We start from the raw sequence: 23954 nt of genomic DNA, 5'->3' as shown, positions 1-23954 counted from the left end.
GGAGAATGTCATGGTTAACAGTATCAAAGGCTGCAGATAAATCTAGTATAATTAATACTGATGACTGAGCAGAGGACAGCAGAGCTACTCTCAATGCTTCAGTCACAGACAGAAGAGCAGTTTCAGTAGAATGACCACTCTTGAAACCAGACTGAGTAATTACCATCATAAGCTGGGAAAACCAGCTGAAGGTATGTTTTCACAAGAGTTTTGCTGGTCTAGCAGGTCAACCATCATACGATGGTCAAACAAGCTGGTCAACCAGCAATCCACCTTTAGTGGGTGGCTGGTTTTTTCAGCAGGGTAGCTATTTGTGCCCGGCCGATTTGAGGGCCGTAGTTATGTGTTGGATAATCATAACTAAGTGTTGGATAATCATAGCTATGTGTTGTGTGTGTGTGTGTGTGTGTGTGTGTGTGTGTGTGTGTGTGTGTGTGTAGAGTATAACCATAGCTATGTGTTGTGTGTGTGTGTGTGTGTGTGTGTGTGTAGAGTATAACCATAGCTATGTGTTGTGTGTGTGTGGTTAGAGTATAACCATAGCTATGTGTTGTGTGTGTGTGTGTGTGTAGAGTATAACCATAGCTATGTGTTGTGTGTGTGTGTGTGTGTGTGTATGTGTGTGTAGAGTATAACCATAGCTATGTGTTGTGTGTGTGTGGTTAGAGTATAACCATAGCTATGTGTTGTGTGTGTGTGTGTGTGTAGAGTATAACCATAGCTATGTGTTGTGTGTGTGTGTGTGTGTGTGTGTGTGTGTGTGTAGAGTATAACCATAGCTATGTGTTGTGTGTGTGTGTGTAGAGTATAACCATAGCTATGTGTTGTGTGTGTGTGTGTGTGTAGAGTATAACCATAGCTATGTGCAGTGTGTGTGTGTGTGTAGAGTATAACCAGAGTCATTCACTCTGTTCGTCGGAAGACTATGAGAGTAGGCCGCAGACTTGTACATTCCAAAACATACTGTAAGCAGCGCTAGCCGTGTGTGTGTGAGAGAGAAGAGGGAGAAGAGAGAGGGAGGGAGGGCCTTGTTTTTGGGCTGCTGTCTGGGAAGAAGAGAAACAGCTGGGAGGGGGAGGAGAGCAAGACAGGAAGAGGGCAGAGAGGAGAGAGGGGGCAGGGGAGCACGGACGACGGGCAGAAAGAGTGAATGAGAGAGGGAGGAAGAGTGAGAGAGAGAGGGAGGAGAGCAGCTTTAAAAAGTTCCACCCGCTGAGTTGAAGTGGGAGACAGAGGGAAAGGAGTGGAAGAGGGCAGGCGACGTGTAGCCTGGAGAAATCACAACGCACTCCCACACCACAACGGCCCCCCCTCTTCGGGCCAGCCAACGAGAGACATGTACCTCTCGGCCAGTGAGGACTCTGACGGGGTGAGTTTGGAGACGCGGCCTCTTGTACCCACTACTCTCCCACATGCACCATTTCACTCTCTTGCTCACTCTCGTCTGAGTTTCACAGCACTGATTCTCTCACTCTCTATCTTCATCTCTCTCTCTCTTGGTCTCTCTCTCTCTCTCTCCCTTGTCTCGTATCCCTGTTTCCCTCTCTTCCTCTCGGCTGCCGGAGGAATCGGTCCTTTTTCATCAAGCTCAGTTTGGAGAACACTCTGGCATGTGTGATGGTGTGTGTCCAGTGTGTGAAGAGGGTTGGACAAACTCAGGGCTTGTGGTCATAGTTAGGGTTTGTCTTTGAACTAAGTGACGTTGTGTTGGTTGATTTGGTTACAGTTAAGGCTCGTCTTTTACCCATGTGACGTTGTGTCGGTTGATTTGGTCACAGTTAAGGTTTGTATGTTTAACAAAGTGACGTTGTGTTGGTTAATTTGGTCACAGTTAAGGTTTGTATGTTTAACAAAGTGAAGTTGTGTTGGTTGATTTGTTGCTCGAGTTGCTTACTGTTGGGTTACTGTTGGGTTAGGGTTACTGTTGTGAGTGAAAAGTAACAGAAGCTTGAGTGGCCAGTTTGGAATGTGTTGCATAAGAACCAGAGACTCAAACACACGCTCCACACACACACACACATTAATACTGAGCACTCAGAAGACACACAATCCTTTTCAAACACTTTAACAAACTTTCATCCCTAAGGGTTCACCATTACCTCTAAGGGGCTGACAGTGCTGTGGATCTCCAGTCTACTTCATGAAAACATGTCCAGTGGATTACGCTTATCCAACGCGTATCCAACCCTTCAAACGATTATCCGACACATATCCAACCCTTCAAATGCTTATCCGACACATATCCAGTCTTCCATCTATTATTCTGAATGGTCTAAAAATGCTTCCAAATAATCAGCACCTGACTTGTTACATCGGTGATGTCAGAGTTAGGGTTAGCGTCAGAGTTAGGGTTTGGGTTAGGGTCAGAGTTAGGGTTTGGGTTAGGGTTAAGTCTCTGCTGCAAGTTGCCAAGCATTTGTTTTATGTTGGATGACAGTTTCAAACAGCCTGAGTGTTTGAACACATCTAAATAAGTGTTAAACATGTTTCAATGATTCATCAGTTATAGGTGTAGAACTACAGTTGATTTGGGATTCAAAAAAGTAGAAAATAGACATAACACACAATAATCAGCACATCATGAGAATTTACTACAATATCTAGATAGATAGATAGATACTTTATTGATCCCCAAGGGGAAATTCAATATCTAGCTGTTTTTTGTATAGAATATTGCTATTAGTCACAATAATGATATTCTGAATGATGTCTAAGCCTTTTGACACCTTTGTTTAAGGCTTAACCCTCATACTGGACATCGCAGTGCAGGCTCTAACCCTTAGGCAGCGTATACAATTAACTTATATTTTATATATTTTTACCGGCCACTAATTTTTTAAATAGTAAAATGGTATGACATTCTGTTAATTGTCCATCAATTAGTTAATTGTAAGTAGGGAACTATATTAGTGACTGTTTTCTGAAGCTGTTAGAAGAAATGTAATTTATTTTCAATCTCATCATACTATATACAGTACACGTTACACCAGCATGCATTGCACACAGCATCGGTCATTCCTGTGAGACCTTGCACAGTTAGTGTCGAAGATATTGATTCGGCTGACACAGTAGCAATCGTAACCGCATTGGCATGGGCGTGGGATCTTTCGTGGTCTTTGATCGTCTCTACTTTCATATTAGGGTTGCCAATAACAAATGAACATGTACGATGTGTTGAGTATTTGTCACAAATGCTGCAAGTCATTGACTTTGTCACACTGTTGTATATTAGCCACTCTCTCCTCACCTCTGTTTCTGAAAAGCGCCATCTTTCGCTGAATTTTCTTTTTGTTTGATTCTCACCCTGCTGAAAAAAACAGCTAGAAACCAGCTTATGCTGGTAGCTGGTTTTAGCTGGTCTTTGCTGGTTTTCTTCCAGCTCTTGCTGGTCTTTGCTGGTGTAGCTGGTTGGACCACCAGCTGGATATGCTGGCGTGACCATCTGAGGAAGCTGGTCATGCTGGTTTGACCAGCCTGTCGTGTGGGATACAGCTGGTGCAAGATGGTCATGCTGGTGACCAGCCTGCCAAGCTTGACATTGTTGGTGTAAGATGGTCATTCTGGTTTGACCAACATAAGCTGGCACGGCCAGTTAAACCAGCAGTGTAGACCAGCAACACCAGCTAAAATGACCAGCTTGAGGTGGTACGACAAGCAAAACCAGCTGAATTACCATCGTTAGGTGGGTAAACCAGCTGAAAGTATGTTTTCGCAAGAGATTTGCTGGTCTAGCTGGTCAACCATCATATGGTGGTCAAACAAGCTGGTCAACAAGCTGGTCAACCAGCAAACCACCTTTAGCTGGTCAGGCTGGTTTTTTCAGTAGGGCAGTTGTATGATTATTTTCGGCATTTCTTTTGACTGGCTGTTTTACACCGGCAATATGTCGCCACATACTTGTTAACATTGCTCCGATGATCTCTGACCGTCTCTGACTATGGAGTTACATTTGTTCCACTTTTATGAGCGAGATGTCCCTACTGAAAAAACCAGCCTGACCAGCTAAAGGTGGTTTGCTGGTTGACCAGCTTGTTTGACCACCCTATGATGGTTGACCAGCTAGACCAGCAAATCTCTTGCGAAAACATACCTTCAGAAGGTTTACCCACCTAACGATGGTAATTCAGCTGGTTTTGCTTGTTGTACCACCTCAAGCTGGTCATTTTAGCTGGTGTTGCTGGTCTACACTGCTGGTTTAACTGGCCGTGCCAGCTTATGTTGGTCAAACCAGCATGACCATCTTACACCAACAATGTCAAGCTTGGCAGGCTGGTCACCAGCATGACCATCTTTCACCAGCTGTATCCCACAAGACAGGCTGGTCAAACCAGCATGACCAGCTTCCTCAGATGGTCACGCCAGCATATCCAGCTGGTGGTCCAACCAGCTACACCAGCAAAGACCAGCAAGAGCTGGAAGAAAACCAGCAAAGACCAGCTTAAACCAGCTACCAGCATAAGCTGGTTTCTAGCTGTTTTTTTCAGCAGGGGTAGCACAATTTGAGCTCAGAAGCGCATTTGAGCGCTGACTGACAAAACCAAACAAACGCACTTACCTTTTCGAATGTTGTTGAGTGACGGTGGACAACCAGGGACAAATTCGAAAAATAAAACGCGAATCACACCAGCTGTCGTAATGTGTTTTACATCAGTAGAAGGCTAGTCTTGTGTGTACAATACTAATAATTTATTGTTGAAGCAAGGAAGAGGCGTATTTTATCAGCCGGCCAATGGCGAGTAAGCCTATTTTTTTTGTCCGCCAAAACATATATTTACCTGCATTTGGCGAGTGGCGGGTGCTAATTTTAAACCCTGCCCTCAGGTATACTGGATATTGCAGTAAAGGCTCTTAACCTCAGGGGAAGTGGACAGTGACCTCACATGACCTTTCACCTTCCACATTGGTAGCGATGTTTTCCACTCCTCCCTAAATTAAAAATAAAACAAAATCAACTCAGAAGGTCTTGGTACATTTCAGAACAACAAATAAGGTCACACTCCACTAGACATGAGATTGATGCCTTTTCCCAAATCGATAATCAGAAAATGTTCCTGATAATTGTTAATAACTATCTGCACTTTTCATTAGACAAAACAGGCTTAAGTCCATAAAAAACCTGTAAGTGCTTTCCTGGGTGTGGTGATTATGGCAAGTAAGAGGGAGGGGAGACGGAAGCATCACATTTTGACAAGTGTCTGTTATAGCTTTGGGTACAAATACAAACAGTCATACAGATCTGCTTTGGGTACAAATACAAATAGTCATACAGAACTGCTTTGGGTAGAAATACAAATAGTCGGCTTTGGTCACAGCAACTTGAGAGGGGGTGCACCCTTTATTACGACATCCCGTTATTACGACAACCCTCTATTACGACATCCCGTTATTACGACATGCCTCTATTTAGACATGCCCCTACTCCGATTTTATTTTGTACCGCTATTCCGACATTACCAATCCTCATTTTCAATGTATCTCTGCAGTTCCTGTATCCTATCAAATTCCAACATCCTAGATGCATGGATGAGCTGTAGTCATGTCATCTGCACCTGCAGCTACATCAACAATCCACCCGCCATCCACTCCAAACAATGTTTTTCCCAATAATTGATATCGGCACATATTTCAGTCAAAACCTTAGGTGATTTTGAACTGGCCATGTGAATAAATGTTACACATTATGTAAAACACAGGAAGCTCTCCTCATTTTATTCTCTAAGCTCTCAGGGGAAAACGGGCGGGACTCCATGCATCAAACAAACTCTGTGCGTGCAGGCCACCTATATTAATTAATTAACGGCCGTCAATCAATGGCCAATTGCGCAAAGACGGGCGGAATTCTTACGCTCCAGTAGCCTAAGCCACTTCAGTGAACGTTCAAATAACCCCCAGAGTTCAGTGTCCATCAGGGTGTTCAAACTGGATGTGCGATATATTCAAGTTGCTTATATTGCATAGAGGACAATGATAACAACACATTTTGGCTTGCCAGCAGGTTGGATAAACTCAATTTACTACACAATAATGTAGGCTAGGAATATATCTTTTATATGTCATGCGTGCAGTTGTTGAATTGCACATAACATGTCTGCATATTTATTTAGTCTTCTTTCTCTCAACTCTAGGCTAGCGCATGCATTATCATGGCCCTATAATTGTGCAAAGACAGGCGGGATATCCGACGCTCCTTTTACAGTAAACCACTTCACAACGAACGTTCAAATAACCCCCAGAGTTCAGTGTCCATCAGTCCCAACATTTAGAAACATAATCGAAAAGTCCAAGCGTGAATTGGGTGTGTTTTGATTTTGAGAGAGACTGGAGAAGGGCCGTATGTCTCACAGCAACTGCGATAACCTTGTTTCTTGAAGGCTATCCTAACCTCCAAATATCCACATCTAATGAGGGTCGGTGACTATCCAATACTCAATACTATTTGCAATACCCTCGATATACATAATATTGTTGGAAAGCTTAGTTTATGGCCGTTCGTGTGAGTACAATAACTTAATTTTGTAAATTTTACTTCAGACGCGACTAACCTTTCGGTTGAAGTTCTTGTGCATAGGCCTATTATAGAATCCAATCCCCAATGTTGCCCCTGCTATTTATCAATGTAGCCTTTTATTGTTTTTTTGCCATGAATCGTCTGAGCTGTGATGAAATCGTGTGTTGTTTAAAGTTGGGACGATTACTGTAGGCCTAGGCTATACTGCCCATATTGGAATAAAAAAAATAAAGGCCCACCCTAGGCCTACTTCGCAAAAGTCCACTCCGTTGAAAAATCCTGGCTATGGCACTGTTAATGACCTCGTGTCGGAATGGCAGGACGTTTGAAAAAAAGGTCAAGTGTCGCTACTCCGACAATGGAAAAAAAAATGTGTGTGTGTGTGTGTGTGTGTGTGTGTGATTCTATATATACAAATGTGGCTTTAAGTTTCATTTCAGTAAGTTTTTAAGTTTTTTTTATTTACATTTTTTATAGATAATTAGGCCTATGCTTAATTTTGATACAACCTAGCCTCAAGTTAACTTTGATTTAAGACAAAACATACATATTTCTTTATGGCAAAGACTAAAGATACACAATGACATCACTTAGAATTACTAGCTATAATATACAAGGGTTGTACTCATCTGCTTTTGGTGAAAAGAGTACACATCCTGACTTTGTAAATATTGTAAATAGTTCAGATATTGTAATACTGTTAGAAACATGGAGTAAAGGAGGAGAACAGTTTAACTCCATTCCACATTACAAAGAACTCTGCATTCCTTCCGTTAAACATCCTTTAGTATTGTTTAAAGATAATCTTACTGATCATATTTATCCTGTAAAGAAGGGGAAGTCACATATATGGATTAAGCTAAAAAAGGAACTCACTTTTGACATCTATCTATGCGCCATCTATATACCCCCATCTGAATCACCCTACTACTCTGAAGAAACCTTTGAAATTCTACAATCAGAAATCATACAATTCCAATCTGAAGGATCAGTTTTGCTTATGGGAGACATGAATGCAAGAACAGGTACAGAAAAAGATTATATAAACCCAAATGGCTATACATATATCACTGAAGCTCAAATAAATGAAAACAAATTTGAAAGATCACGTCAGAGCGCTGATAATACGGTTAACAAAAATGGCAAACAGCTGCTTCAGCTTTGTAAAAGTCTGGGTCTCGCCATCACTAATGGTAGAATGAAAGGTGACTCTCTGGGTAGGTACACCTACTGCTCACATCTTGGTAGTAGTGTTGTAGACTATACAATAACAGATATTGATCCAAGCTACATTAATTATTTTATGGTTATGCCTCAAATCCCACTCTCAGACCACAGCCACATCACACTAAGTTTAAAAACAAGAGTCAAACAAGAAACATCCCAAAAACACAAAACTAAACTCCATCCCCTGCCAACTCAATTTCGATGGAGAACTGACAGTGTGCTTCAATATGAAACTGAACTCAATAGTACCGAAACTGAAAACTTAATATACACATTTTTGTTCACAAAATTTCAAGAGGATAGAGAAGGCATAAATCTAGCAACAGAAAAGATTTCTGAAATTTTTAATTTAGTGGCCAGCAAAACACTAAAAGTAAAGAAAAAATACAAGAAAAAGAAATCCACAACTAAAAAGAACGAGTGGTTTGACAAAGAATGTCAAACATTAAAGAAACAGTTAAGAGCACTGTCAAATAAGAAACATAGGGAACAAACAAATATAAGCACACGGTTACTATACCAACAAACTCTTACCAAATACAAATCATTACTAAGACAGAAAAAAGGAACGTACATGAATAAAAAGCTACAAGATTTAGAAGATGCTGTCGATCAAAATTCATTTTGGGAGTTATGGAACAAACTTGAGATTTCAAAAAAAACTAAACAGATCCCCCTATGTGATGCAAACATCTGGACAGACCATTTTGGACACCTCTACAGTGAAGACAAACTAAATCCACTCCAAACACAATTGACTGATAAATTACAAGAACTGGAATCAAAAGTAAAAAATGAATTGAACAATCTAGACACCCCTTTATCACTAGCTGAACTAAATGAAAAAATAAAAACCCTAAAAAACAAAAAGGCATGTGGGTGCGATGGGATACATAATTAAATTATTAAGTACAGCAGTCCAATACTGAAGCAAGCCATTCTCAAACTTTTCAATCTGGTTCTAGCTGTTGGTCATTTCCCACAGCCATGGAAAGAAAATCAAATCGTACCAATCTACAAAAACGGAGACAAACTAGATCCAAACAACTACAGAGGCATTGCTGTAAGCAGCAACTTAGGAAAGCTTTTCTGTAGCATCATAAACAACAGAATGGTGGAATTCTTACAGGAAAATAGAGTTCTAAGTAACTCTCAGATCGGGTTTATGCCAAAACACAGAACAACTGACCACATATATACATTACAGACATTAATTAAAAAATATGTACAGAACACCAACAGAGGAAAACTTTTTGGATGCTTTGTAGACTTCAAGAAGGCCTTCGATTCAGTCTGGCATGATGGACTCTTGCTCAAACTGATAGAAAATGGGATAGGGGGGAGAATCTATGACCTTATAAAAGATATATACAAAAACAACAGATGTTGTGTCAAAATCGATGACAAAAGAACGTCATACTTTAAACAATCCAAAGGTGTTCGGCAAGGTTGCAGTCTTAGTCCTATACTCTTCAATCTATATATAAATGATCTAACATCAGACATAGCAAAATCGAAAATATCAGGAGTCACAATCGGGGGTAGAGACATTAAGTGTCTCCTGTTCGCAGATGACCTCCTACTTCTGTCCCCAACTGAGGAGGGGCTACAAGAGAGTCTGTCAATCCTGGAAAATTACTCTCAAATTTGGAATCTCCCCATAAATAAAGAAAAAACAAAAATAATGATATTTCAAAAAAAGACACGTTCAACAGAGAATAAATATCATTTCACCCTTGGTGAAAACAGACTTTCACAAGTGACAAATTATAACTATTTGGGCCTAAATATTTCCTCCACAGGCAATTTTAATCTGGCTATTAAAGACCTGGTTGACAAAGCACGGAGAACATACTATTGCATAAGAAAATCACTATACAAATACAACACCCCTATCAAATTGTGGCAAAAGATTTTTGATTCGGCTATCAAGCCCATTATACTATATGGTAGTGAAATTTGGGGCATAAAACATCAAAATAATTATGAGCTATGGGACAAAAGCCCAGCAGAAACACTACACCTGGAATTCTGTAAGAACATCTTGGGGGTACACAGGAATGCAACAAAACAAAAGATGAATATTACAAATATTGGCTAGACAAAATTAAAAAATCCAACAAATTGAACTGTTATCAAAAAATAAAAACAAATTATGAATTGGAACCATATTTAACAAATATCAAAGATTATAAAAAAAGGAAACTTCTAACTTCCTTCAGAATTAGTGAGCACACTCTGGAAGTTGAGAGGGGTCGGCATGGAAACCAATAGATGAAAGGCTATGTCTACAATGCCACGAAGGAGTAGTAGAAGATGAGTTACACTTCCTCACAGAATGTAAAAATGACACCCTGGTTAGGAGAGAATTCTTTGACCACATTGGCAAGATTGCTCCACAATTCCCCATGCTACCCAATGAAGACAAGCTCCCGTATTTGTTGGGAGGGCACAATTGTGCTACGATAGCAGTACAATTCCTGAAAGAGTGTCAAAGATTGAGAAAGTGAGTCCTTTTCCTTTTCCTTCTTACATTCCACTGTATTATTTTGCCTAATCAGTATACATTTTAATTATTATTATTATTATTATTAATTTTATTATTTTACCATTATTTGTATTATTATTATTTAAATCTGTACAATTATACCACATGTGTAAGCTTTGGCAACACAATGTTTTTTGTCATGCCAATAAAGCTAATTTGAATTTGAGAGAGAGAGAGCGCATATGAGAGAGAGAGAGAGCGCATATGAGAGAGAGAGAGAGAGCGCATATGAGAGAGAGAGAGAGAGAGAGAGCGCATATGAGAGAGAGAGAGAGAGAGAGAGCGCATATGAGAGAGAGAGAGAGAGCGCATATGAGAGAGAGAGAGAGAGCGCATATGAGAGAGAGAGAGAGAGAGAGCGCATATGAGAGAGAGAGACAGAGAGAGCGCATATGAGAGAGAGAGAGAGTTCTAGAATTCTGGAGACAACAGGCAGCAGAAAAATGAGCTGCTGAGACAACTTTGGCTTTTTGCCAGAAAATGTATGTTTTGCTCCCAAATTCCAAATTCTACGATTGAAGACATTGAAGTAACCAACAGAGGCAAAAATCTGTGAAGGTAGGACCTCCGTACTACTTGACAAGACAGTGGAAATTGAATGAGAAGACAAAGCTAAAGTGCTAAACAAGCTAATCAACAGTAAATGTCAGTTATGGCTGTCGATGACATCATAATGGATGCTTCTTTGAAGAAAAATGAGCCCAAAGCAGAGGCATTTTTTAAAAATGAAGATAAAATGGAGATAACATATCCCAAAGACATTAAATCAATGGACAAAAAGAAAAAAATGAAGGAAGCACTATTGAGAGACCACCCTGAGACCCTTCTCCTAGACTACAGTGGCCCAGAGAATAAAAGAGTTTGCTGCAACCTGCTGTTTTTCACTAAAAACACAGATGCTTGGCATTGCACACTTTTGACTGAAATGAACTGCATTAGAAAGGGAGGTATCTGTAAAGGCAGGCAACTGTCCCTTGAAAATGAACAGGGGGCAAGGCTGACCATCAACATATACCACAATGGCACAGTTCTGATCCAAGGACCAGAAGCTGGTCTCAGTGAATTTCAGGCTAAATTTGGACTATTGAAGAGAGAGGTCCAAAAGGTCCTGGAAAATCCTGAGAGAAAAGACCAAATCAATGAAAAGCCAGATGCCATCAAAGTGAGAATTGATGAATCCTGCCTCAACACACCCCTATACCAACCAAAGGCTCCCACTTCTCCCAGAATAAGAGCACTACAAGACAACTTCTCTCTGCTGGAACAGGACTACTTCGTATTTACAGAAGAAACTACCAACAACATCTGCCAGCTCCAAGAGCAGGTCATCCAGATCAGCAACCCCAATGTGCAGCTTCAACAGCTATGCACTGCTATGAGGCAGCTGGAGGAGGTCAACAAGGAGATGAGGCGTGAGTGGACAAGTGTGAAACAAGAACTGTCCAAGAGAGAACAACATACACAGGCTCTGGAGAGTCAACTGGAGGAGATGAGGACCGAGCTAAGGTCGTACACCTCTCTCACCGGCAACAGCTCAACCAGAACACAGAAACAACATGTGACCTCACAGATGGGCAATGCCTCTTCGTCTGCACCATCACAGCATACCCAAAGTCTGATAGACGAAAAGGATTGTGGCAGAGAGGAAAGCTTACAAAGACCAAGTTCGCTCATCGCAGGCAACATCAGATCCAACTACAACATCAACAGAATCAACAGTCCCACTTTGAACTGCAACAGTCACTCTTCCAACAGCTACAACAACAACAGCAGCAACAGGAACACGTTCAGCAGCAACAACAACAACAACAACAACAGACATGCAGCAACAGGAACACGTTCAGCAGCAACAACAACAACAACAACAACAGACATGCAGCAACAGGAACACGTTCAGCAGCAACAACAACAACAACAACAACAGCAGCCACAGCAACATTGACACCAGATGTGGAATCAGCGGAGAAGGGGGAAAGGACATCATTATCCTCTGTGACTCAAATGGTAACCACCTAAATCCAAGGAGGCTGTTTCCTAAAAGGTCAGTAAGGAAAATGTGGTGTCCTACTGTCCAGTCAGCTGTAAAGCTGCTGAGAGAGGGTAGGCTGGACAAGCCCAACCATATAATTGTTCACACAGGGACTAATGACCTTGGCAACCACAACACAGATGTGGCAAAAGCCTTGACCAATTTAGCCAAGATGGCAACCAACCTATATCCAAGCTCAAAGATCATCATATCAACACTTCTACCACGAAAGGACATTCCAGACAGAACCATCAACTCCATAAACAAAGAAATCGGCAAGGCATGTGCAAGCATGCCAAATGTACAAATAGCCCACCACACTCAAATCACAAGGGAGCATCTGTATGATCGCTTGCACATACATGAAGGTGGGATGAGACTTTTTGCAAGGGTAATCAAAGACACTGCTTTGAACAGAAAACAGAAACATCCAGTTAAAGAGATGACTAATACACCCGAAGTACAGACAGAAAGCCGAACAACTGTAGTAGGTAGAGAAGTTAGAGTAACCGAGTTAAGCAATATTGAAGAAATGCTAAAATTTATTTGTGAACAATTAACATGCCCAGGCTCCATGTCTGCCAGATAGGGACCTGTATGTGTGTGTATGGGTGTGTGTGTGTGTGTGTGTGTGTGTGTGTGTGTGTATTTGCAAACACCCATGTGGATAAATGTTCATGTCTAGGTATATCTATGTGTGTGTGTGTGTATGTGTGTGTGTGTGTGCGAGTGCCTGTAAGTGTGACATGTCAAACTGTGTGCATGGTGTGGGTTGGTGTTGGTGAGGGGGGGGGGGGGTAAAGATTGCCTTAAGTTTCATTTAATAGTACTTTTCTGTTAATCTAGACTTACTTAATGAGAAGAAAATGCATTGTGTGAATGTGTGTGTGTGTGTGTGTGGGGGGGGTATTAGGCTTTGCATGTCTGTGTGTGTATGTATGTGTGTGTGTGTTCATGTTTTTCTAGATACATATTTGTATATGTATATCTATCTGTTCATGTTTTTCTAGATACATATTTGTATATGTATATCTATCTGTTTAGGTGTGTGTGTGTGTGTGTATGTACAATTCTATATAAATCTGGATGTAAGTTTCATTTAAGTAAGTAAGTTTTTTTTTTTTTTTTTTTAGATAATTAGGCCTATACTTAATTTTGATACAACCTAGCCTCAAGTTAACTTTGATGTAAGACAAAACATACATATTTCTTTATGGCAAAGACTAAAGATACACAATGACATCACTTAGAATTACTAGCTATAATATACAAGGGTTGTACTCATCTGCTTTTGGTGAGAAGAGTACACATCCTGACTTTGTAAATATTTTAAATAGTTCAGATATTGTAATACTGTTAGAAACATGGAGTAAAGGAGGAGAAAAGTTTAACTCCATTCCACATTACAAGGAACTCTATATTCCTTCTGTTAAACATCCTAAAGTAAAATGTGGAAGAGACTCAGGGGGAATTGTAGTATTATTTAAAGATAATCTTACTAATCATATTTATCCTGTAAAGAAGGGAAAGTCACATATATGGATTAAGTTAAAAAAGGAGCTCACTTTCTCAGATTTTGACATCTATCTATGCGCCATCTATATACCCCCATATGAATCACCCTACCCTTCTGAAGAAACCTTTGAAATTCTGCATTCAGAAATCATACAATTCCAATCTGAAGGATCAGTTTTGCTAATGGGAGACATGAATGCAAGAACAGGTACAGAAAAAGATTATATAAACCCAAATGGCTATGCATATATCACTGAAGCTCAAATAAATGAAAACAAATTTAAAAGATCACGTCAGAGCGCTGATAATATAGTTAACAAAAATGGCAAACAGCTGCTTCAGCTTTGTAAAAGCCTGGGTCTCGCCATCACTAATGGTAGAATGAAAGGTGACTCTGGGTAGGTACACCTACTCCTCACATCTTGGTAGTAGTGTTGTAGACTATACAATAACAGATATTGATCCAAGCTACATTAATTATTTTATGGTTATGCCTCAAATTCCACTCTCAGACCACAGCCACATCACTCTGAGTTTAAAAACGAGAGTCAAACAAGAAACATCCCAAAAACATGAAACTAAACTCTATCCCCTGCCAACTCAATTTTGATGGGGAACTGACAGTGTGCTTCAATATGAGACTGAACTTAATAGTACCGAAATTGAAAACCTTATATACACATTTTTGTTCACAAAATTTCAAGAGGATAGAGAAGGCATAAATCTAGCGACAGAAAAGATTTCTGAAATTTTTTAATTTAGTGGCCAGCAAAATACTAAAAGTAAAGAAAAAATACAAGAAAAAGAAATCTAAAACTAAAAAGAACGAGTGGTTTGACAAAGAATGTCAAACATTAAGGAAACAGTTAAGAACACTATCAAATAAGAAACATAGGGAACAAACAAATATAAGCACACGGTTACTATACCAACAAACTCTTACCAAATACAAATCATTACTAAGACAGAAAAAAGGCACATACATGAATAAAAAGCTACAAGACATAGAAGATGCTGTCGATCAAAATTCATTTTGGGAGTTATGGAACAAACTTGAGATCACCAAAAAAAATAAACAGATTCCCCTATGTCATGCAAACATCTGGACAGACCATTTTGGGCAACTCTACAGTGAAGATAAACTAAATCCACTCCAAACACAATTGACTGATAAATTACAAGAATTGGAATCAAAAGTAAAAAATGAATTGAACAATCTAGACACCCCTTTATCACTAGCTGAACTAAACGAAAAAATAAAAACCCTAAAAAACAAAAAGGCATGTGGGTGCGATGGGATACATAATGAAATGATTAAGTACAGCAGCCCAATACTGAAACAAGCCATTCTCAAACTTTTCAATCTAGTTCTAGCTGTTGGTCATTTCCCACGGCCATGGAAAGAAAATCAAATCGTACCAATCTACAAAAACAGAGATAAACTAGATCCAAACAACTACAGAGGCATTGCTGTAAGCAGCAACATAGGAAAGCTTTTCTGTAGCATCATAAATAACAGAATGGTAGAATTCTTACAGGAAAATAGGGTTCTAAGTAACTCCCAGATCGGGTTCATGCCAAAACACAGAACAACTGACCACATATATACATTACAGACATTAATTGAAAAATATGTACAGAACACCAACAGAGGAAAACTTTTTGGATGCTTTGTAGACTTCAAGAAGGCCTTCGATTCAGTCTGGCATGATGGACTCTTAATTAAACTGATAGAAAATGGGATAGGGGGAAGAATCTATGACCTTATAAAAGATATATACAAAAACAACAGATGTTGTGTCAAAATCGATGATAAAAGAACATCATACTTTAACCCTTAGAACCCTAAGCTGTTTTTAGGGCATTTTCACTACCTTTATTCATAAGGATTTATTCTGGTCATTGTAAGTGCCACACACATATATTATATATTGTTTTTTTCAGGAGAGTCTAGGCTATTCTAGATGCCATAATGTCATGTATTAATACTAGCATTGATTTTATTTTGATTTTTAAAGAATTAAAATATAAAAAGTGTATTATAAAAATTCTTATATTTTGACATGTATCTCACCATAGCAAGCTCACAGCTCTACATGCATTTCATGTGGTTGTAGGGCAGACTGTCCTGAATCGGGCAATATAATTGCCATGTTGGAGGGATACTCTGGGGCTGAGCAATTTACAGAAATATTTGCTGTGTGATTTACGGAAATAAATGCCATTTTTTATAGTGACCTTTCTGAGCTCCATATCTGTGACACGAACTGATCTGACCTGACTTGACCCGAGGTTATGTGTTAGCCTGCGTGCCTGTGTGTATGCTGTCATAATAATTCTCAACTTTTTACTGGATTGCCATGAACAAAGTAAAGGCAAAAAAGGTGTTTATTTGTTGAACAAATTGGGATGCAATGTGAGCCTTGAATTGGATGCCATGCAGGAATTTGCTAGGATCTCAAAACCGGAATATGAACATGCTTTGCCATAGAGAAACACATGATAGCATTGGATTATAAACATGCTTTGCCACAAGAACAGACAAAAACGTGGGGTAAGTCCAGCTATATGAAGTTATTATTTTGCTGTCACTTCATCTGTTTTATAACCCAGAAGGATGTACTTGGTATCAAATGATAGCTCTGAGTCTCCTCTTTCATCTGACATGCGTGGCATATCTATGCGATCACGGGTCCGCGAGTAATTCAAACGAGAGTAATGAGTGTGCAGCGTTGGTTTGTGTACATGACGTTATTATTTTGCAGTCACTTCGTCTGGTTTTATAAGCCCGAAGGATCGATAAACATGGTAGCAATGGATAGCCCTGTGCCTCCTCTTTCATCTGATATGCTTGCCATATCGATGCGATCACGGGTTCGCGAGTAATTCAAACTAGAGTAATGTGTGTGCAGGTGAACGCAGAGAAGTATAGACTGTAAATATGATGCAATTTGATTTAATTTCATGATTTTTTTTAATTTTCATACTTGATCGTACAGACAAGTGTGTAGTCTCGTTGGAAAGCCCCACTTCTGCTCTGTCGTGCAATAAAGGTTTCATCTCGCTGCGATGAACCGTTCCGGAGCAATGTAACAGAGAAGAAGGGGTGTGTTTTTTGACGCACTTTGCGTCAATCGGGTTCTAAGGGTTAAACAAGCCAAAGGTGTTCGGCAAGGTTGTAGTCTTAGTCCTATACTCTTCAATCTATACATCAATGATCTAACATCAGACATAGCAAAATCCAAACTATCAGGAGTCACAATTGGGGGTAGAGACATTAAATGTCTCCTGTTTGCGGATGACCTCCTACTTCTGTCCCCAACTGAGGAGGGGCTAAAAGAGAGTCTGTCAATCCTGGAAAATTACTCTGAAATTTGGAACCTCCTCATAAATAAAGAAAAAACTAAAATAATGATATTTCAAAAAAAGACACGTTCAACAGACAATAAATATAATTTCACCCTTGGTGAAAGCAGACTTTCCCAAGTGACAAGCTATAACTATTTGGGCCTAAATATTTCCTCCACAGGCAATTTTAATCTGGCTATTAAAGACCTGGTTGACAAAGCACGGAGAACATATTATTGCATAAGAAAATCACTATACCAATACAACACCCCTATCAAATTGTGGCAAAAGATTTTTGATTCGGTTATCAAGCCCATTATCTTATATGGCAGTTAAATTTGGGGCATAAACCCAGCAGAAACACTACACCTGGAATTCTGTAAGAACATCTTGGGGGTACACAGGAATGCAACAAATATTGCATGCAGAGCAGAACTTGGAAGATATCCACTATTAGTTGATATTCAAAAAAGAACATGCAAATTTTATCACCATGTACTGTCCTCAAAACCAGAGGAATATAATCACAGTGCCCTTCTACAGAGGAGAACCCACCCAGAGAGAGATCGATCCTTTTGATTATCTTATATCAAAACACAATTTGAATTTGAATACACCTGACATGTCTCAGGCAAAGTTAAAACATATCGAAAAATTAACAAAAGAAGAATATTACAAATATTGGCTAAACAATATTGAACAATCCAACAAATTGAAATGTTTCCAACTATGAATTTGCATCTTATCTAAAATAAATTACCGAGTACAAACAAAGAAAATTACTAACATCCTATAGATTAAGTGAACACTCTCTGGCCTTAGAAATGGGAAGACACAGGCAAACCTGGCTTCCTAGGGAGGAAAGGTTGTGTTTGCAGTGCAGTGAGGGAGTAGTAGAAGATGAAAAACACTTCCTCACTGAATGCAATAAATTCAACACAGTCAGGAACCAATATTTCCTTCAATTCAGCCAAATTATACCTCAGTTTGAACTATTAGAAAATGAAGACAAGCTCCCATACTTGTTGGGAGAGCATACAAGTTGTGTAAAACTCGCTGCGCAGTACCTGTTAACATGTCATAAATCGAGGAAGTGAGTGACCCATATTGTGACATGCTTTGCTTTATATCAATAACCAATACCCATGATAGCACATTGATAAATATACAGTATATAGTAATACTGTATCATTATACATTTAATTTATTATTCTCTCTTTTTAATTATTATCATTTTGTTATTATTATTATTATTATTATTATTATATTATTATTATTATTATTTTATTTTTATTTTTTATTTTTAAACAGATATTGTATCTGTGTTGTTTTGTTATATGTTTGCTTTGGCAACTCTGCTTCATTGAGTAATGTCAATAAAGCTCCATTGAAATTGAAATTGAAAATTGAGAGAGAGAGAGAGACAGAGAGAGCGCATATGAGAGAGAGAGAGAGAGCGCATATGAGAGAGAGAGAGAGAGAGAGAGAGCGCATATGAGAGAGAGAGACAGAGAGAGCGCATATGAGAGAGAGAGAGAGAGAGAGAGCGCATATGAGAGAGAGAGACAGAGAGAGCGCATATGAGAGAGAGAGAGAGAGCGCATATGAGAGAGAGAGCGCATATGAGAGAGAGAGAGAGAGCGCATATGAGAGAGAGAGAGAGAGAGCGCATATGAGAGAGAGAGAGAGAGAGAGAGCGCATATGAGAGAGAGAGCGCATATGAGAGAGAGAGAGAGAGAGAGCGCATATGAGAGAGAGAGAGAGCGCATATGAGAGAGAGAGAGAGAGAGAGCGCATATGAGAGAGAGAGAGAGAGAGCGCATATGAGAGAGAGAGAGAGAGCGCATATGAGAGAGAGAGAGAGCGCATATGAGAGAGAGAGAGAGAGAGAGAGAGCGCATATGAGAGAGAGAGAGAGAGCGCATATGAGAGAGAGAGAGAGAGCGCATATGAGAGAGAGAGAGAGACAGAGAGAGCGCATATGAGAGAGAGAGAGAGAGAGAGCGAATATGAGAGAGAGAGAGCGAATATGAGAGAGAGAGAGAGAGAGAGAGAGTGCATATGAGAGGGAAGAGGGTTTGGGGATTGCAGCAGGAAGGTGCAGCAGGAAGGTGCAGTGAATGATGCAGGCAGCTCGTGGGTGAGGATGGAGTGGGATAGAAAGATGTCCGGGTGGGCTAGAGGAGAGTGTGTGTGTGTGTGTGTGTGTGTGTGTGTGTGTGTGTGTGTGTGTGTGCGGACCAGAGGAGGAGGGGGGAAAGAAGAGAGAGATGTGAGTAGGGGAGGAGAGAGAGATGCAAGTGGAGGAGGAGAGAGAGATGCAAGTGGAGGAGGAGAGAGATGCATGTGGAGGAGGAGAGAGACGCATGTGGAGGAGGAGAGAGAGATGCAAGTGGAGGAGGAGAGAGAGACGCAAGTGGAGGAGGAGAGAGAGACGCAAGTGGAGGAGGAGAGAGAGATGCAAGTGGAGGAGGAGAGAGATGCATGTGGAGGAGGAGAGAGAGACGCAAGTGGAGGAGGAGAGAGATGCATGTGGAGGAGGAGAGAGATGCATGTGGAGGAGGAGAGAGAGATGCAAGTGGAGGAGGAGAGAGAGACGCAAGTGGAGGAGGAGAGAGAGACGCAAGTGGAGGAGGTGGGCTGTGTGAGGAGAGGGGAGGGGGGGACGTGATGCTGCTGGGGAGATGGGCTGGAGACTGGACACCTGGACACACACACACCAGCTGTGATCCTAGAGCAAGGAGAGCTAGGACTGCTGATCACATACACTCACACACACATATACACGCACGCACGCACACACACACACACACACACCAGCTGTGATCCTAGAGCAAGGAGAGCTAGGACTGCTGATCACATACACTCACACACACATATACACGCACGCACGCACACACACACACACACACACCAGCTGTGATCCTAGAGCAAGGAGAGCTAGGACTGCTGATCACATACACTCACACACACATATACACGCACGCACGCACACACACACACACACACCAGCAAAAGCAGCTGCTTTCATGGATTTGTGGTCCAGCGCAGCCACGACGGCTCCTCAGTGACTGCTGCAGCAGGAAGGAGGTCGCTGATGAGTCTTCAGAATCCAAGCTACGTGGAGTCAGCATGCGCGCACACACACCTGCAGAGGAGAGGCTAATCGCTGCTGACCCATGCAGTCCCGCTCAGATAGAAGCATGTGACCTCTGGACATCACATGCCCGATAAGAACACTCTGAGCTCAACAGAAAGCTCCCGGCTGATACCCATATCCTTGGATGGTGATCCACTGGGGTGATACTCGTGCCCTTGGATGGTGTTCCACTAACTCTGGAGCCTGAAAAATAGCTGCAGATGTAGCACTTCTTTTAGCTTTCAAATGTGCAGTGTTATGTTTCACCAGTGGTGCTAGCAATAACATGCATCTGTGCTAGTTGTAGCATTAGCAATAACATCAGTCTCATGGCTAACTAAAGAGCTTGTAGCAGCATCATTGCTAACAGTAAAGATAGTAGGTCTGCCTGATCTTGCAGAAGTGTTAGTAGTAGCATTAGTGGCAGGGATGTTGCTAGCTTAACTATTAATGTTAATTGCAATGCTAACAGTAGCAGCATTATAAGCAGTAGTGATTGGACATCTGCAGATTGTGGTGCCTATAGCTTTTCTTTTCAGGTTTGAAGATGCTGATAGCACCACAACACTGCAGAGATCTCTGTGCCATTAGATGTGTTAATGGTTTGGTTAAGAGAGGCCATCAGTAGCTTATAATGAATCAGGTGCCATTAGATGTGTTAATGGTTTGGTTAAGAGAGGCCATCAGTAGCTTATAATGAATCAGGTGCCTTTGGGGCCACAGCTGTTGCTTCCCTGTTGCATGAATGTTACTTGACACCCAATCAAATTAGTGCAAACTGTAGCCAAGTCAGTACTAGCACCCAGGGGGGGTATCCTTGATCCAGGGTTAGCTTGTGCATTAGGGTTAGCTTGGCTAAACTTAGCTGTGCATTAGGGTTAGCTTGTGCATGTTTAGCTGTGCATTAGGGTTAGCTTGGTTATGCTTAGCTGTGGGTAAGGTTAAGGTTATCTTGGTTGGGCTCAGCGATGATATTCTTGACATCTGTATAGTAATGATAGTGTGGTTGCAGGTCAAGTTGCAGGTGTGGTTGCAGGTCAAGTTGCAGCATTAATGGTGGTTTGGTCAGCTGTGACTTCACTGATCAGGTGTGATCTGATTGGCTGATGAAGGCTTCCTGGATCAGACTGCTGAAAAGAGCAAAGGGGGGGCAACAGAAGAACTCTGACATATGTGTAAGGCCCTGTAATGTGTGTGTGTGTGTGTGTGTGTGTAAGGCCCTGTAATGTGTGTGTGTGTGTGTAAGGCCCTGTAATGTGTGTGTGTGTGTGTGTATAAGTATAGTATAAAGTATGTATATATACTCCTTTGATCCCGTGAGGGACAGTGAGGTGAAGCACACACTAATCCCGGCGCAGTGGCGCTTGGGGAGCAGTGAGGGGTTAGGTGCTTAAGGGCCCTTCAGCCGCTCGGGGAGCAGTGAGGGGTTAGGTGCTTAACCCTTTAGGCGCCAGAGGTTTTTTTCCGAAACGATCAATTTTGACATCTTCATTTCAAAAGGCTATATCTTAAAAGTGATAAGAGATAGAGACTTTCTGTAAATTAGAGAAATATTAAGGATGACCCAAAGTTTATGTAGAGATTAAATGTTTATATCTAATTTGCATATTATGACGTCATATGGTGGCGGCCATCTTGGATTATAGAATTTTCATGAAAAGTCGCATGTTTGAATGATAAAATGCACCACTTCTTTCCCCCCAAAATGTCCCTCACCTTCTGTATGCTATATTGCACAATACTGAATGCTCAGGTAAATAGTAAGTAGTGAACAAACTGTGTAAATCATTACTAATAAATGGCAGAAACAAACCAAATGCATAGCGGTAGACTGGCCTTTTGCTGTAGAGATTTTCCATTTACTACATACAGTAGGCACTCTGATTCCATGTATGGGGCACATATATATTATTCAGATGACACACAAACACAAGTAGACAAGACCTGTTTAGTTCAAAAGCTCACTCGCCACGGCAAGGCACAGATCAGGAGTGAGCTGACGAGACAAGACGAGAGACAATGTTAGTAGACAATGTTAGTAGACAATGTTAGTAAACAATGTTAGTAGGCAATGTTAGTAGACAATGTTAGTAGACAATGTTAGTAGACAATGTTAGTAGGCAATGTTAGTAGGCAATGTTAGTAGACAATGTTAGTAGACAATGTTAGTAAACAATGTTAGTATTTGTTTTCTTTTTGTTGTTTTTGTTTATGTTTGTTTTTATGTTTTATGTTTTTCTTAGCTGACAAAGACACACACATCACAAGGACATGAACACACAATAAGGAACACATAGTGTACTGTATGTCCTAAATGATCAGGGAAGTAGATAGCAAATCAACAGTGTAAATCATTACCAATAAATGGCTGACATTTTTTTTTTATGTAGCAGGCCTTTTGCTGTAGAGATAATGACTCCCTATCCCTATCCATACAGGGCCGGCATTCCCATCATCTTGTGATAGACTATGCATGACCTAATGTGTGTGTGTGTGTGAGAAACTGAACTTTATCGTTCTCACTACCTCACCCGCGTTGCCCTGCAAGTTCAGACACGAGAGAAAGAGACTCATTTGTTCGTACACACACGCACACAGTTCTCCACTGCGTCCCTCTTTGAATGTAAAATGTTTTGTTTGTGATGTTAAGTGTTGTTGCATGTTCGGGGGGCTTTGGGTTATACAAGAGATGTACGGGGGGTTTTATTATTGGTGTCGGGTGTTTGCCGCCGGTTTGGCGTTCGTTCACGCTGTAAACCAATTGTTTGGTTTGCCGCGATTCCGCTCATTCATTCATTCACTCATTACAACGTCATTACCAACTTCATTCTTGTCAATAACAATTACATAGTGTGGTACCCACTAGCTTGTCGTCCATTTGCCAGGTCATATCTTCTGTATAGTGCCCATAATCTGGTTAACGCATACATCTACTCACAACACTTCCTGACGCTCCGACCTCTGTCACTGTCCCATTGCGGAAGCGCGCTCCGCGCCGGGACAGGTTATTTTAAACATTCTGCAGGGGTAGGGAGCAGGGCATTATGCTACAGGGGTGTTTAGGATATTCTTTTGGTGGTTTTGTTTCTTTATGCCTTGTGGTTAGGTGCATAGTTATAACAGACATATGTTTTGTTCATTATATACTTTTCTGTTGTTTTCTATATCATTGTTATGTTGATTTATGCTATCTATTATTGAGCCATATTTTGATGTTTCCCTAGTTCAATGGTGTGCCTCAATTATTCTCATACGGGCCATTTGAGAGTAATAGCTGGGGCTATTTAAGGGGGTAGCTCAGTTCCCAAAGTGTGCGTAGTAGGTGGACTCTCCTGTTGTGAGGCAGAGTAAGTTATGTGTTATGCTGATACTTTGGACTATGCATTGTTTGTGCTATTTTTGTTTGTTTTTGGTAGGGAAAAGTATTTAGTTTATTAGTGTTGCTATTTTTGGATATATATATATATATATATATATATAAATAAATCATTGGAATTAACAGAAGCTACATCCAACCTCTCCTGTAAGTGCCTTTTTCTCCATTTCCACCCAAACTCACAATCCAACACGTGGGTTGACCGCCCGGTCGCTCACAGTGTGTGTGTGGGAGAGGGAGAGAGCGTGTCACCACCTCCACCA

The 23954-nt window shown here is 40.7% G+C and overlaps 1 protein-coding gene across 1 annotated transcript in view; it reads left to right on the top strand.

Moving 5' to 3' along the window:
- The first annotated feature begins 1125 nt into the window (after window positions 1–1125).
- cacnb2a (calcium channel, voltage-dependent, beta 2a) overlaps window positions 1126–23954 on the top strand; it is a 95936-nt gene continuing 73107 nt past the window's right edge. Inside the window, exon 1 of the mRNA XM_076290023.1 lies at window positions 1126–1369. Within this exon, the coding sequence (XP_076146138.1) occupies window positions 1337–1369 (33 nt within the window). The 5' untranslated portion in view covers window positions 1126–1336. The remainder of the gene's footprint in view (window positions 1370–23954) is intronic.

The sequence above is a fragment of the Alosa pseudoharengus genome, unplaced genomic scaffold (assembly GCF_046254945.1).
Source record: "Alosa pseudoharengus isolate Yale_2024_CS ecotype anadromous, Long Island Sound unplaced genomic scaffold, YU_APseudo_1.1 YU_APseudo_1.1_scf_18, whole genome shotgun sequence".
Classification (NCBI taxonomy): Eukaryota; Metazoa; Chordata; class Actinopteri; order Clupeiformes; family Clupeidae; genus Alosa; species Alosa pseudoharengus.
Note: the sequence above shows the minus strand (reverse complement) of the source record. Positions and strands in the feature narration are given on the sequence as shown.